This window comes from Pelodiscus sinensis, chromosome 5 (genome assembly GCF_052426305.1).
Source record: "Pelodiscus sinensis isolate ZL-2025 chromosome 5, ASM5242630v1, whole genome shotgun sequence".
NCBI lineage: Eukaryota > Metazoa > Chordata > Testudines > Trionychidae > Pelodiscus > Pelodiscus sinensis.
Window position 1 is genome coordinate 13,956,288 of NC_143056.1, and position 17,186 is coordinate 13,973,473.

The 17,186-nt window shown below is 42.0% G+C and overlaps 1 protein-coding gene across 2 annotated transcripts in view; it reads left to right on the forward strand.

Annotated features, from left to right (window-relative positions):
• HIF1A (hypoxia inducible factor 1 subunit alpha) overlaps positions 1-17,186 on the forward strand; it is a 45,429-nt gene that overhangs the window by 14,877 nt on the left and 13,366 nt on the right. For both annotated transcript variants that reach the window (XM_075926365.2, XM_075926366.2), the window contains exons 2-6: positions 10,501-10,691; positions 12,879-13,024; positions 13,123-13,207; positions 15,573-15,685; positions 16,800-17,002. In XM_075926365.2, coding sequence (XP_075782480.2) covers positions 10,501-10,691; positions 12,879-13,024; positions 13,123-13,207; positions 15,573-15,685; positions 16,800-17,002 — 738 coding nt within the window. The remainder of the gene's footprint in view (positions 1-10,500; positions 10,692-12,878; positions 13,025-13,122; positions 13,208-15,572; positions 15,686-16,799; positions 17,003-17,186) is intronic.

A 17,186-nucleotide genomic window follows, 5' to 3' on the forward strand; every position in this document is an offset into this window, starting at 1 on the left:
CCTAGTAAATGGATTTATAACTTGCATTGCATTGTAAAAGAGCTAAAATGAAAAATTGAGCGAGATGCAACACTTGGTGCTTATATTACAATAAAACTGTTCTGTATTACAATGCTGGAAGGTTTTAACAAGTCATTAACTTTTATTAAGCATACTCTTTTTTTTCAACCAATTTAACACTGTGATTGTCATGGTAGTACCTAATGAACAAGGATAATATAGCTGTTTTCTAGTATCCATGTTTTATTGTATTCTTTAAACTTCCTGCTGGTGCTAGGAGATGGGTGGTAATTCATATAGAGCGCAGTATTCATCATATCAAAGACTGGATTAGCATATGTTTCTGTACTGTGAAAGTGAGTTTAAACTGAGGTCAGAATGTAGCAGGGAGAGCTATAGCTCATGCTGCAGTGACTCCTGAAGACTAGCAGTTGATAGAAGGGGGAAAAATGGAGAGGGTAGAAGAGAAGAAAGATGGGCCTGTGAACAGCAGATCACAGTGATCCAGTAATATAGACTAAACAAGATGTTGAGCTCAAACTAATGCACTTGAGGTCTAATATCTGCTCAGAAAACCATTTACGTAGGCTGTCAGTCACAGCAGCAGTGAGTAAGAGACCTCAGCGCTGGAAAAGACTTGAGACACCGTTGATGTAAACTTGGGAAGAAATTTCAGCAACAGTGAATCTCAGTCCCAAAGCTGAAGGGGTGGCAGATGTATATTCTGGCAACTGTGAGACTGTACCAGATCTTCCACAACTGTACTGACTTACTTTCTTGAAGGAAAGAAAAATTTCTTGAACTAATTGCACTGGAAAAGCTAGAAATACATGTTTTTTAGTTTCTGAGTTGGAGACCATTTCTTGGAGCAGAGGTTACTCCACTCAGTGAAAAGCATGGTGAACCGGTAATTGTAGTTGGGGATCTGCAGCTGCATTGTAGCTAATGTGAAAACCTTACAAAAACTGCCAAAATATCTTTTTGAATTTAAATGTAACTATTTAAAATCCAGCCTTATTTAGAATTCATAATCAAAAGTAAAATCTGAAATAACTTGATTCTGACACAGTGTAAGGAAAAATTGCCTCTGGGAGGATATTTAGTATATTTAGAAATACCATTAAGTTTTTTAATCCTTGGTTTGAGTAGAGCTTTGCATTCATACTATAAAATACATGTTGGGGTTTTTTGATATTGTTGAGGAAAGTGGAGTGTTACTAACATCTTTCCCAAATGTGAAATGGCTTTGGGCTTTTGTGATTTGAACATTATGGGAGGAGAATGTAATGTCAAAGCAGTCAATCTGAATTATGTATGTTTAAAATAATTGCATTTTCTTTAGAGTATCTTCACAGATTTGGATTCCTTTCTCCTTGTTTCCTTTAGATTCTCTATGGTAGCAGAGTGCACCATGAATTTATGAAATGACTACAGTTATAATTGTAGACTGGGGTTGGGACAAACACTGTGGCTTTGTGAGGATGTTACAAAGGCTAGGTCAAAGAGGAGTCTTGCATTTTATTCTGAAGGCCCAGAGGGTTGGAAGTAATCTTATCTTTCGGGGAATGCCAGATTTGTCTTTAAACAAATAGTCTTTAAAGTGCTACCAGACTAACAAAACATGTAGATGGTATCATGAGCTGCGGTGGTTTGCCAAGAAAGCTCTGTTTTCTACACTCGGAAACGAAGCATCATAATCTGTTGTTCCTGTGGAACATTGGTCAGGCAATGTGAGGCTGTCCCCGGCTAACGTGGCCCAGTCCTATGAAGGGCTTTGCATATAACCATAGAAATATCAAATATGACCTGGTATACCCGGTGTTGGGGGGAAGTGGCAGAGAAGAGTGGAACACTGAGATTAATCTGGGTCTGGTGGCCTAAGCTCTTAAGTGGACTGATCTGTTCTGAACCAATTGCAGTTTTTAAGATTGATTTCATTCCTAAATATAAAGTCATTTTAGGAAGTTTTGCAAGACTAAAAACAAGCATCAGATAAATAAAGTTGTTAGTTACCACAGTAATAGTGCATTTGTGTATGATTTCTTAGATTAAGGAAGAGAAACAAAGGTTCATGATATTAGTAAATACTTTTGAGTTCGTTCAACTTTGCTTAACGTTTACCATTATCATTGGCTTGTTAGCTAGAAGACCTATGTTGCACGGTCAGGGGAGTAGATTGTGTTTGTGAGTGCATGGTATTGAGTGGTCAGGGGGTGAAGAAAAGACTGTATTAATTAGTAGAATTATCACTAATAATTAACAAATCATTAATTTGTTTTTCCATTGATGACAATTTTGTCAGGAAAGTTGTTCTACCATAAGCAGAGAACAGACTAGGTTTGGGTAGATTATAAAAAATAACCTTAAAGTCAGATTTAAGTACAGGCAGTCCCCGAGTTACGCGGATCCGACTTATGTCGGATCCACAGTTACGAACGGGGATTTTCTCGCCCCGGAGGACTGGAGCGGCGGGAGGCCTGGTCCCGCTGCCCGCCTCCTCCGGGGTGAGAAAGCTGCTCCCCGTCTCCCTGGTCTGCTGGGGGAGCCAGCAGACCAGGGAGACGGGGAGCAAAGCGGTGGAGGACCCGGGCCGGACCTGCGGCGCTGATCTGGAAGCGCTGCGGGTCCGGCCCGGGTCCTCTGCCGCTTTGCTCAGTGTCTCCCTGGTCTGCAGACCAGAGAGACGCTGAGCAAAGCGGCGGAGGACCCGGGGCCGGACCCGCGGCGCTTCCAGCTGATCTGTAGTCAGCCGCTGGTCAGTTTCAGCAGCGGCTGACTTGGGGACGCCTGGGGCAGAGCAGCTCGGGTGCTGCCGGGTTGGCCCAGTAGCGCCAAGGAGCGGGGCTGCGGGACCAACCGGCAGCACCCCACCTGCTCTACCACAGGCCCCGGGCTTTGCTCCACGTCTCCCTGGTCTGCTGGGGGGGGGCACTAGCTGCATCCTCCCCCCCCCCCCCCCCAGCAGACCAGGGAGGCGTGGAGCAAAGCGGTGGAGGACCCGGGCCGGACCACAGCGCTTCCAGATCAGTGCCGCGGTCCGGCCTGGGTCCTCCGTGGCTTTGCTCAGCGTCTCCCTGGTCTGCTGGGGGGGACGCAGCTAGTGCCCCCCCCCCCCAGCAGACCAGGGAGACGTGGAGCAAAGCCCGGGGCCTATGGTAGAGCAGGTGGGGCGTTGCCGGTTGGTCCCACAGCACCGCTCCTTGGCGCTACTGGACCAACCCGGCAGCACCCCAGGAGTCCTGATTCAGCCGCTGCTGATCAGTTTCAGCAGCGGCTGAATCAGGATGCCTAGGGCAGAGAAGCTGGGGTGCTGCTGGGTTGGTCCAGTAGTGCCGAGGAGCAGCCGCGCTACTGGACCAACCCAGCAGCACCGGAGCTGCTCTGCCCCAGGCGTCCCCAAGTCAGCCGCTGCTGAAACTGACCAGGGGCTGACTACAGGAAGCCCGAGGCAGAGTTGCTCTGCCCCAGGCTTCCTGGAATCAGCTGCTGATCAGTTTCAGCAGCAGCTGACTTGGGGACGCCTGGGGTTCTTAAGTTGAATCTGTATGTAAGTCGGAACAGGTGTCCAGATTCAGCCGCTGTTGAAACTGATCAGTTTCAGCAGCGGCTGAATCTAGATGCCAGTTCCGACTTACATACAGATTCAACTTAAGAACAAACCTACAGTCCCTATCTTGTACGTAACCCGGGGACTGCCTGTAATCCATTCTCCTATGGTACAAGAATGCTAAGTTAGCTGCAGAAATAATGTTGTCTAGCAATTTAGCCGGCCCAACCACTGCTATAATCCCAGGATCTACTACAAATTAAGCCACTAGCACTTAGCTCCACTAAGACGATCCACAGAGATGTTAAGTCTATTTCAGGCTTCATCAAGATTCCCATTCCCACTCCATGATTTGTGACATGGCTTGAATTTTTTTGTCCTACATTTAGTGCACTATTGTGTCAAGTGTTGAGTAAATGAGTTGAAAAATGCCACGAGTTGGAACATTTAGAACTTCGTCTTGCGTGAATTACATTTCGTCAAATGAAGTTTTACCTAGTAGACAAATTATTATTACATTTTATACACTAAAGAAATTGTTTACAGAATACTGCAAAGACAGACTGACTTCTGCTCAGTCTTTTGATATGCTGTTTGAACTCATGGCACGTCTGTTTTTTGAGGGGGGGCGGAGTATAGAATGGGGTTCCCTTGGAAAAGATGAGTTATGCTGAAATACAATAGGTTTTAGATTTATGGCATCACCATAATTGTGTATGCCTGTGATACCCCAAAAGAGAGGGCATATATTACGATATAAAATAAGAAAATGACACTAAGGGGCAACTCTAGATTTCTTTTACTGCAGATTTCTGTATTGAATACTTGAGTGATAGATTCTAAACCTAGTTAACTAACTAGCTAATCTTTATGGCTTGTTTTAAGCTAAACTTTTTTTTTCCTCCTAGCAACATCCAACACAGCAAACAGCTTGGAAATTTACTTGTCACATCACATTTATACTAAAAGACATAGAGAGAGTCTTGAAGAATGATGCATTGCAATGTAAATTATTTAAGTTACTAACCAATTGATCCACTTGGACATATCCGTATAATTTTCTCCCAATAAGCAGTTTTTCTTCTAACGTTTCAGTCTTTTAACAAGGCCCTGCATCCTCATCTTGCACTGTTTACACTTAACACATTTTTCCTTTTTTATCCAGAGAACAAATTTCTTCAAAATATTCCCAGATACAGTTTCTCTTACACCCAGAAATCATGACAGTTTTTCGTAGCAAAAGTATGGGGGAATATAGGAAATTGTGTGCATGCTGAATAATGTCTTCCCTTTTTCTTTTCAGTTTACCCCACCTTTTTGTGCTGCCTCCATCCCTTCCTATGTATGGTGTCTCTGTCTCAAGGCCCTGTCTTGACTAATTCCTCTTCTGTGTTTGGTCAAGGTCCACTACCACATAAGCACAGAGCAAAAGCAATCGTGTCCTGCTTGTGTGTTTCTTTGCACATGTTACTTTAGTTGGCTGAGAAACAGAATTTGAAAGCCCAAAACTTTCAGGAAGCAAGAGTGAGTTAGGCTGGATAGACTAGAGCCATTAATTCATTGTGGTGATATTTAATGAACCCTACTTTTGGCCTCTTCATACCTCTGACAGGTTCCTTTGTCTGTCTTTCTCTGAACACGTCTCTGTTTTCAGAGCCATCTTTCCATCCGCAAACTGGATCACAATTTGCTGGTTTTGTCCTATCCCTGTATCCTTTGCTGAAACATGAACAAAGCTGTTAGCCTCGCTGTCAGACGTGGCCTCAAACTGAGGCTCTTCATGTGGAGCTACAGGAATTACCAACCAGAGTAAACAGCCCAAGAAGCTTGTTGTCAACAGCCATCTCACTCCAGCATACTTTAATCTCCACTTGAGCCTGTGTCTCAAGCTGCTACAGAAAACACCTGGCTCTTCTTGGTTGTCATTGTCCTGTTCCTTTTGATGAGCATAGTGAAGAGTCACATCCAGCAGAAGGTTGTCAGTGACATCACCAGCCTTGAATCGTGGCACCAATAGCATTGGTTTACTGGGATTAAACTGCTTTACTAGGGGCTCTGAGCGGAGTCTGTTTGATAGTCTGTCCCTTGGGCATTCTGCTCTTGCCACCAACCACAGTGACTTCCAGGAGGGATGTAAAATCCCATTTAATCCATTAATGGGTTATGTTATATTTAACCAGTTAACCACTTAAATGGAGGCAGGAAGGAGGGTTGCTGCAGTCTAGCCAGCCCCACCACAGGTGGGGGCTGCTCTGGCTGAGATGGAGTGCCCTTGCCTATGGCATGCTGCTTTGGGTGGGCCAGGCCTGCCATGGACAGGGGCTTCTCTGTTTGGGCTGGAGCATCCTTGTCTGCAGCAAGTAGGCCCCAATGGTTAACCATTCACATCCCAAGTTAAAATAATTTTTTTCCTTCTGTCTATTCTTGACTACATAGTTTGACCTTTTAGTTCCAATTTCTGCAGCATTACATAGTGTCCTTCCCAAAGTGCTTGTGCAAGGAGACTTCACTAAGTTTCCCTGTGAGGAAGATCTCATCAGTAAGGTGATCAGCTCATCACCTTCATAGATGTCAGTGGCAAAAAAGGAATATTATGTTCATATTACCTGATCTTTCATAACACAGTCCACAGAATTTCATCCAGTAATTTCTACAGGCTTTGGTATAACTTCTGCTTGAAGAACAGCCTGTCTATTAGAAAAAAAAATTAGAAAGACTTCAAGTGATGGAGAACCTACAACATCCATAATAGAATCAGCCAGCCTTCACACAAAGGTACATGCAAAAGGAAACTGGCTGGGTCATTTCCTACACACAAGTTGCACTGGCTTAACAAAGTTGTTTAAAATGATGTACTTAAAACAATGCAAAGTCTGCATAGGCACACTTAAATTTGGTTCAGATTTAACTGAACATCAATTACTTACTGACTTAAGCTAAACCAATAAGCGAGGTGCAAATAGATTTAGTTAAACCTATGAAACTAGACATGGCTTTGGTAATTCTAAGCCAAGTCCATTTCCATCTGCCACAGAAGACCACTGTGGAAAGCTTCACTCAAAATCCCCACCTCCAGATCAGTACCAGACCCACCTCCACCGTTACCTGCACTTATACGTGCAGAATTACCAAAACAGTAACACAAAACTACTATACAATAGAAACAGTTTTACTCTTATCTAAAGGAAGGAAAGGTGTAGGAAAGAGAGTTACCACGAAGCATTTAGAAATGTAATGGAAAAATCCTCTTCTGCTTAGATGCATATATATTTTTACTTGTGACATTTACTTTCTTATCCTGTCTGAAAATCAGAGGTGAAGGGCACACTAGCAGGACCATTATTAAAGTAACATTTCAAGTAGCCGGCTACACCAATTATTTTGGGCTTCTACTCTAAAAGACATAGTAACTTTTGTATCACTACATGTCTGTGCTCATCTGAGGAAGTGGGTTTTCTCCATGAAAGTTCATGATAGATTTTTTTTTTTGTTAGTCTATAAGGTGCTAAAGAACTACTCATTTCAAAACCATGTTAAGTTTTGAAATTTTTAATAGGTAGGTTATTTGGGAAGCCAGATGAGACAAAGTGGTGACACAGTCCTCAGAAAAGTTTTCAGAAAGCTATTACAGAACCTTCCAGATTCCAAACCTGGGAAGGGAAAAGCTGGCCTTATTACAGGCCTAAATATCTATTTCGTGGCCACTCTAGTAAGTAGTGAAGGTGAGACTACAGTAAAAGCAAATGAAACATGTCTAAGTCTGGAAAAAGGAGAGACCAGTCTTCCTGCTGTATAAATTGTGGCCCTAGAAACCCTCTCTGATTCAAGTCTGATGAGCAGACATCTGAAGAGGAGGTTATTAAGTTCAAGGACTAATGGCTTCTCTCAACATCTTATAGATGGATCATGGATATGGTCCGACCAGGGTATGTCAGAATTTTTTCAAAGATTTTAAATTGTCCTCTTCTCTCTTCTGGGAATTTCAGGGGAACAGAAAAGAGGCCGAATACATGGAAAGCCAGAGACCATCTTTTGTGAATTGGTGCAATGAGAGTTCTCAAAGTGGTGGCGTTTCTCCACCCATTCCTTACTCTTGTTTCTGGCCTAAGTGATCCAGGGAGCACTGAGTCATGCTGGACTTAGAACTCTTGAACAAGTTCATAAAGAGGACTAGATTGAAGATGGAGTTGATAGTGGTGGCGATATGCCAAGTGGATTACCATTATGTCAGTTACTTGAAGGTTGCCTAACTTCATGTGCTTGTTCACCAGTGCACAACAGATTTTTGTAATTCACACATGGGATTGATAATTTTTCAATATAACCTGCTGGTTTTTGGGCTGTTATGCATTTTTTGAGTGTTCAGACATTCTTGTCATCTTGCTGACTATTCTCAGGCAGATAAGGGTACAGGCATACCTTTTCCTGCATGACACTCTGTTCAGAACCTGTTCTTGGGTCCAAAGTGTCATCTTCAACCATCTCAGCACCTAGAACTTCTTGGTATATCAATAGACACAGAGGTCCCATAACCAAAAGACACGATAAGACCACTCTCCTGATGAGTTGCCTCAGGACACCAGAAAGCTCTTGAAAAAGTTGGATTCATCCCTGTTTCTCTCTAGGACATTGGATCCAAGACTCTCCCCCTTGTCTGCTCCATCTATCAGTGGGAGTGTGCTTCATCACTTATTGATTAGTCATTAGGCCATAGCAACTCAAGTGTGGAATTTTTTTTTCTTTCTTTCTTCAGGGCTAATCTTCCTGTCTCTGCATAGCTCAATCAACCACATTTTCATTAACAGTTCCTAAATCATTTTCCCTTTATCTGTTTGATGTTCTTTCATAATTAATTTCCCCATATCTTTCTGCTGTTCCTTTCCCCAAAGAGACTGATGCTTTTTTCATATTTTTTTCCCTTCTACGGTACTTTTACTCCTTTTGTCACTTATGCACTTCATAAGGTTACAAGTCCAGTACATGCTGCCATCATATGTAGCAGTTTGGGGCAACTGTATCTGTATTTCCGTTCAGTGTATAGCAAGGGCACTTCCTGGCTTCTAGATGCTCCGCTCTCTTGTGTAGAAAGCTTTCTGACTGGGGTATGTCTAGATTGCATAATTTCCTGCCTTTATGGTATTTATTCCCAGGACAGATATGTTGTCCAAGGACACCTGCCTGCTTTCTGTTCAGAGAGGGTTAACATGTTTAAGTACTCCAGTTATAAGGTACCACACTGTACTTCTTATGCAAGCCTGCTTTAGTCTTAAGGTAATAAGCATAAAGAGAAAACATACTAAAACAATAAAAGAATGTACATTCATACTAATAGGTTCAGTAGGATCAGTCCTTCTACTCCCCACCCCAAGCTGATTCCTTGTGCTCACAAGTTCATCACAGTTCTGAAGTACCACCAAGTAGGCCTGGTCGTCCATCCCTACCCTGAGTACTGGGTACCCTGTGGACCAGGCATCCTGCCTGTTTGCTGAATCAGGAAGATGTTAAAATTCAAGTTAGTATATAATCAGGCTAATTATACAAAACTCACTTATTTTTATGCTGGCCCCCAGAAAATACTCTTGAACTAGTATAGTCTTGCTTCTCCAGGGGGACAGTTGATAATGGAGGAAGTGCATTAGTCTTCCCACCCCCGTTCTCTCCTAGATACATACAGTGACACACCATTACTTTTTAATGTACCCCAAATGTATTCACCCTAATTCCATATTTTTAAGACTGTTGTCCATCTCTCCAGCCTTGCTGCCTGCCCAGTCATTTTCTGATTATAACTTAGTGTGTGCGTTCCAGCAGAGGTGAGTTTTAAGGAAGGACTTGAAGGTGTACTGACTTTACAGATTGTAACTGGGAGTTTTCCCCAGTTGTGAGGACCAGCATAGGGGAGAGCAGAGATGTGTCTGATGGAGGAAAAGGAGGATTACGCAATCAGGCTGGCATCTTTGGCAGAGCCCACTTTGTGCAGATAGGTCAGATAGGAAGGGATGAAGGAGCTGAATTATGAAGTGCTTTGTAAGTAGAAACAGGAAGTAGGTGCCTGATGCATTAGGAGAAAGACCAATAAAGGAATTTAAAGTGTGTGTATGAGGTAGACGGAGCAACAAATAAAAAATAATTATAGCAGCTGTATTCTGTCTGAATTTGAAGGGGAGGTGGGGACAGGGCAACTTTAGCAGCATTGAGACCAGAGGAACTCACTATGATTGAGGTATGAGATGACCAGGGTGTTTGGACAAGAGATCAGCAGTGTGTGTAGAAAAGTTCATGTCTTGTGTATGTAGAGGAAAAAGCTGCAAGATTTAGACGAGGTCTGAAGAGGTGGGTAAAAGAATGGAGTCAAATATAAAGACAAGATTATAGACTCTGACGGTAGGGCAGCAGTGTTGTCCATCATGACAGAGAAAAAGAAGAAAGGCGCATGCAATAGAGCTCCTGTTCTTTCACCTGTTTGTCAGTTAAAAATTAAACTGATTAGGTGAATATAATGAAACTGCACTAGCACAGTAATCTGAATGTCAGAAGAATGGTACATGCTGCTTTTAAACAAACTTGGGGATGGGGGGGGAGGGGTGATTTATTTATTTTGCATTTGACAGCTTAATCTTGCAACCATTATACTAAAAAATGCCCAGAATATTTCTATTGAAGCTGCTTTATGTATTGCAAATCCAAATGATCTAAACTGGATTTTGGTTTTAATCTTTTTTTTTTGTTTAGTCTTGTGTCTGAGGATTTTCTGTGCCAGAAATCAGATGCATGTGCAGATATGGGATAGTAACTCCCCTTAGATGAAAGATTAAAAATATTCTTACAAAGACACAGGTCATAACAAATGTACCACTCACCAGGTAGCTTAGCTATAAAGGTGGAAAGAATGTGCTTGTCACTGATATAACGTTACCGCCAATATATGTTAATCTGTAATTTTATTCATACAGGATTAGCTCAGATCGGAGAAAGGAGAAGTCTAGAGATGCAGCCAGATGCAGAAGAAGCAAGGAATCAGAAGTCTTCTATGAACTTGCTCACCAGCTGCCTCTTCCTCATACAGTGAGCGCACACCTTGATAAGGCTTCCATTATGAGGCTGACAATCAGCTACCTACGCATGAGAAAGCTGTTAGACTCAAGTAAGTGCATACATTTATTGTAGCTTACCAACAGAGGCCGGGGAGGGGTCTAAGCACTTACAAAATCTTTTGTGTCTATGAATGAGAGAGCAGTAAACATTTTTAACAGCTAATGTTAGTGATCTGAACTTGCTCTATCCCTTTTACATTGGTTAAAGAGATCCCTATCCATGAAGACACTGGAAAAACTAGAACTACAGCTTTTATTGTGGGGCTTTGAGAGATTAGATAGATACATTCAGGATGATGAGGGCCTAAACCAGGGGTGGGGAACCTAAGGCCCGGGGGGGGGGGGGGGGGGGAAATGGATGCAGCCCTGGCTTGCTTGAATCCAGCCCCTGAGGCAGCGGGGGGGGGGGGGCACGCTAGTGAGAGGTGGTTCTTTGTTTTTTTCTCACTTGTGTACAACCCCCGATTGATTTTTCTTCCTTGTCAGTGGCCCTGACCCCAAAAAGTTCCTCACTCCTGGCCTAAACTGTAATGTACACTCTATTTTTTTCATACTTATTCCTGATGTCTCTTGGATCCCTAAAGATTAGTAACACACATTTTTTTTAAAACTCAGTTGTGACCCCCCCCCCCTCCTTCCGGAAATTCAGGGTCTTGAGTTTCTTGGAATAAAACTTCACACCATCTCCCTTCTGCCTACTCAGCATTGTGAGAAGGGGGAGATACCACAGACTGGATGTAAAATTTGTTCAATCAGTTAACCATTAAGTTTGTTTAACAAGTTAGCTGAATAAACAGGAAGGGGGAGGGGGCGCAACAGGCATATGGAGCGCTGCCCTGCCCTGCCCTGCTCACCACCCCCTGCCCCCTATTGCCGTGGACAGGGGCTGCTCTGGCCAGACTGAAGTGCTCCTGCCTATGGCAAGCCCTGTGGGACTGCAGCTGCCCCCTTCCTTATGTGTAATGGTTGGGGAGGGAGCTGCTTCAACCCCCACCGGTTAACTGTAGCCGAGACATTAACATCCTTACCTGGGACAAGTCTGAGAAACTGAGATCTAGTTGGTAATCTAAGACTAGGTTTGCTAACTTTGAGTATCACTGTTTAAATTAAACTGTTGAAAACAATTGTATGTTATACTCCTCTTAGTAATAATAGGTGTTTTAGAAAAAATCCACTAACCTAGTGGTAGCAATGGGGAGTGACTGCTGCATAACTGAGATGTTAGTAGTTTAAACTCTGTATAATGGAGGGCACATCTAATCAGTGGTAGGTAAATAAGTGGCACTTACTACAATGTTAAATATGAATGACATAACTTTTGTCATTTAATTCCGATGTACAGGCAGAGAGTTACGCGGATCCGACTTATGTCGGATCCGCAGTTACGAACGGGGCCCGTCTCCCTGGTCTCCAGCAGACTAGAGAGAGGAAGCAAAGTGGCGGAGCACGCAGGCAGCGGACAGCCCAGACGTGTCTGGGCTGTCCGCTGCCCGCGTGTTCCGCCGCTTTGCTCCCCGTCCCCCTGGTCTGCAGACCAGGGAGAGGGGGAGCAAAGCAGAGCAAAGCCGCGGAGCCCGAGGGCAGCAGGACAGCCTCAGCACCTCTGGGCTGTCCCGCTGCCCCCGTGCTCCGCGGCTTTGCTCCGGACGCCTGTGGTACAGCAGCTGGGGCGCTGCCGGGTTGGTCCCGTAGCGCCGCTCTGAGCACTACTGGACCAACCCGGCAGCACCCCAGCTGCTCTGCCCCAGGCGTCCCCAAGTCAGCCGCTGCTGAAACTGACCAGTGGCTGACTACAGGAAGCCCCTGTCCCGGGCTTCCTGGAATCAGCCGCTGATCAGTTTCAGCAGCGGCTGAATCTGGACGCCAGTTCCGACTTACATACAGATTCAACTTAAGAACAAACCTACAGTCCCTATCTTGTACGTAACCCGGGGACTGCCTGTAGTTAAAAGTTTAAAAGAAGAAATGGATCAATGTAAAATTCAGCAACTGTTGCTCTTATTTTGGCATTTTTCAGCATAGTATGTGGTATTACTAAGTTTTTACCAGACACTTCTTGAATGTTTCCATTCTTAAGCGAGATGCTTAATCAAGACAGCCATCTCTCCACCTAAGTATGCCAGTAAGAGAATTTTGCTGTCTTACATGAGCAACCTGTCAAACTAGCTGCTAATGTGTGATGACTTCAAGCATCAAAGTGTGGTTCATCTAAACAATAAATATATGGGCTCTTCTAGGTGACCTGGAGACAGAAGCCAAAATGGAGAAGGAGATGAATTGCTTTTACTTAAAAGCCCTTGATGGATTTGTCATGGTTCTTTCCGAGGATGGTGACATGATTTACATGTCTGAAAATGTGAACAAGTGTATGGGCCTCACTCAGGTGAAATATTGACATGTATTTAAATACAATTACAATGTTGTGCCTACTGTATATTCAAGAATACTCAGAGCTACTGTCACACTCTTTTATTTCCACAGTTTGAGCTGACCGGGCACAGTGTGTTCGATTTTACCCATCCATGTGACCACGAAGAGCTGAAAGAAATGCTTACGCACAGAAATGGTGAGAAGAGGTTTCTGTTTATTAATGACAGATGATTTCTAATCAGTATTATAGTCAGGAGCTGATACTAGCAGTTTTAATATTTACTCGAATAGCAAAATGCCTGAATCCGCCGTTGTTTCATTACTGAGACTTCTATGGATTCTTTAGAATTGGAACCAAAGGTGTATTAAAGAATAAAATAACCATGAAGGAAAATAAGAATCAATAGAACTACTTGCTACACTTCACTTCTTGGATTGAGCCACAAATCTAGTTGAAACACTATAGTAAGTGGAGTCAAACAGCTGAAGTTCTCCCAAGACCTCATGCTACTTGGAGGGATGGATGTTCTGAGAGATGAGTTCCTCAGTAGTGCTTAAAAACTCTTAATTATTAAAGATGGAAGGAATGAAAATGCCTAAAAGACAATACATATTTAGAGGTAGGGAACGTGTAAAGAAAACCTTTTAGTTGATAACAGAAGATTTGAAGAAAATTAGTCCAATTGATGATAAATCTGTATTGATCATGGAATGTCTGTGCAGGGCACATTGATGGCAGATCTTAGGTTCTCCAAAAAGGTATAAAAGGAATCATGCAGTAGCTGTATACCTTTCAGTTTATTTAGATCTTGTTTCTTGCTTTGGCGTGAATTTAGGAATAACCAAAAATTTTAAATTACATTGAAACTTTAGCTAATACTGGTCTCCGCTGTTGCTTCACTTCAGTTCTTTATTCTGTAGTTAGCAGCTTTTTGACCCAATGTATTTCCTCAGGGTTGTTCCCCTCTGGTTTGAAATGGAACACTCATCCATCCCATTTTCTCCAACTTCACTAGTGAAAATTAAAATTTCCACAATCCTCCTACTCATCAGCCATTTGCAAGCTCAGTATTGACTGGCCAATGTGAGTTAGCTACTGTATTTCCACTGCAGTAAATAAACAGTTCAGGTATTGGGTTTGTGGCAGTCAAGCAAAGCAACTGTGCTTATTGAAGGGGAAAACATCACTGAGGGTTGGATTATGTTGCAGTTGGGGTTTAATTTCCAACTTGGGTAGATGTATATGTGCTAGGTTTGATCGTGATAGCATGTGAGAGAGAGCAGTGTAGCTATAGTGGCTTAGGAGATGGCTTGGGCTAGCTGTCTGAACACTTACCTAAGGTCTCAGACAAGATTGTCCTCAGATTGTCCAGGACTGCTATGTGCATTGCTGAGGCTGCATTGCTATTTTCAGTGCACTGGATCAAAGATAGCACAGATACGTCCACCTGAATTGTTCTCCTTCCTCGAGTCCCTGGAATGATTAAACAGTGGCTGATTATAAATTCCTACGTCATCAAAATGCTTAGGACTTGATTCTGTGTTCTGACACCAGTGTAAATCAGGAATGACTCTGAAATCAGTGGAGAAGACTTGTTCAAAGCTAGTGTAAAAGGAAAAATGGGCCCTTTTAATATTAATACTGTGTTTGGATTTGTGTTTTGTTTTGTTTTTTAGTTTTCTAAATCTTCCTACCATCATCACTAATCTATGCATTCATTCAATGCTGAGCTGAATCTTTTTAGGCAATTAAATGCTTGAATAGATGCTGCATTGCATATAGCAGTATATAAACAGGCTTCTTACGAAGATAAGTTCTTTTTTAACGACTGCAGTTTCATAAGTAATATGAATAATGTAGACCAGTCCTGGCAAGTCTAAATTAGCCAGTTTTCCACATTGCTTCCTGTTCTGGCTCACATATGACAGAATTATTAATCAATTTCCAATCTTGGAGCTAAATATTGCTGTGTAGGTTTATACAGGTATAACTGAAGCTAAACTTTTGGCTACCAGAAACATTACTGCAGAAAGGGACTTAGAGACCATAGTGGACCACAAGCTAAATTATAAGTCAAAAGTCTGACACGGTTGCAAAAAAAGCAAATATCATTCTCAGATGCATTAACAGGAGTGTTGTAAGCAAGACATGAGAAGTCTGGTCTTCCACTCTACTCTGTGCAGGTTAGACATCAACTGTACTATGTACAGTTCTGAGTGCTACGTTTCAGGAAAGATGTGGAAAAACTGGAGAGGATACTGAAAAAAGAGCACCTTCAAATCAGGGGGTTACTATAAATGGGATTTTGAATCTATCCTGTTTTTGCAAGACTAGCATTGCAATTTCCTTTTCTGCCCAGCTCAGAGTAAAAAACACCCAAAAACTCCTCAGAACCAAAATGAGGTCAGGCCTCCGATCATACATCAGTCATATAAAAATAAACATTTCATCCCTACTTTTAGGTGCTCTTTATTCTAGTCGCATAGCTAGTTTTGTTGCACTTATTTGCAGCATGTGAAAGTGAAAGAGTACTCACCTTTTGCTTAATACTTTTTATTAGGTCTTGTGAAAAAGGGCAAAGAACAGAATACAGAGCGTAGCTTTTTCCTCAGAATGAAGTGCACACTGACCAGCAGGGGAAGGACAGTGAATATAAAGTCTGCAACCTGGAAGGTAACCAACTATGGGGTATACATGAATACTGATGCTTTTCAGACTTCATCAGGTGCTAATATACACATTTAAAATAGAGTATAAAATAATTAGCTTGCAGCAGTGCAAGTTAGCATTCTCCAGCTTTTAGCTGATTTGGTAAAACCTAAAGTACACTCTTCAGTTCTTCAAATCTGCTGCCTTGTATCTTTGGATCTAGGATGTAACTGAAAGTTCATTTTAAACATGAAGTTGTTTTTTTTTAATACCGAGCTTCCAACTTAAATCAGGAGTCACTAATAATTAAAATATTTGTGAGATGCTTCTTGCTCTTGCATAGACTTAACTAGAGTTACATCATCATGATGACTGATTCCGATTGATTTTGGTATCATAGTCAAGATAACATTGTGAAGGAGCATTCTTCTTTTACTGGTTTCCCCCCCACACATGCACTCCCATAACTGGAATAAAATATAGCTAATTTGAGTCTTAAAATGGATCCATCTTCTCTCCCAGATAAAATAATCATATTTCATATATCTACTGACTGCATTCTGTTCAGAAAGGGTTTTCATGGCTTTTCACAGTTTTACATATTTATGATCGACTCCCCATTCATACAGACAATTCTGATTTCAGACTTGTAGGGAGGCAGAAAGTGATTGCCAGGGTTTTGTTTTTAGGAATATTTAGAGTATGTTAGGACAAAGGTAGGAGAGAGTTCCCACAAAGCAAAATACAGCTTTGTCTTCTCTGTTCCAAACAGAAATATAAGCTGTCACTCTGTGTTTCCAATTGAACTAAAAGCAAACACCATCTGCTGATGCACTCAGCTGTTGGACTACAAGAGCAATTTTCAGAAGTGACTCAGTTTTTTTAGTATACATTAAATGAATTTAAAAAGGGAAAAGTTGCTAAATCAACTTAACTTTCTTTTATATGCATTGTATAAGTGGGAAGGAATTTATTATAAATTACTTGAATGCTGCTATTACATTTTAGTTATTGGCACCAATAATTCACCTAAGAAAGAGGAAGAAAAGAAAGCCACTGCCCACTTACAAAACTAAAAGCATTGTAATGTCAATATCCTTTTCCAATACCAGTAACTTAAATGTGGTTTTTTCTGTAGGTACTTCATTGCACAGGGCATGTTCGAGTGTATGATACCTGCAATAATCAGACTCACTGTGGATATAAAAAGCCTCCTATGACATGCTTGGTGTTGATCTGCGTACCTATTCCTCATCCATCAAACATTGAAGTCCCTTTGGACAGTAAGACATTCCTCAGTCGCCACAGCCTGGATATGAAATTTTCATATTGTGATGAAAGGTAAAGCCAAATAAAAGCTCTGACACACACACACACACTTGTGGTTAGTTTTATTTCTTAATTTTTTTTACCCTTCTATAAAACTAAGTTCATGTGTGATACTTCAGGTTTTACTAGCTTGTCATTTAAGTAATTGGTCCATATATTTTATATAAACCCTGGTTTTTACCTGAGACATTTACAT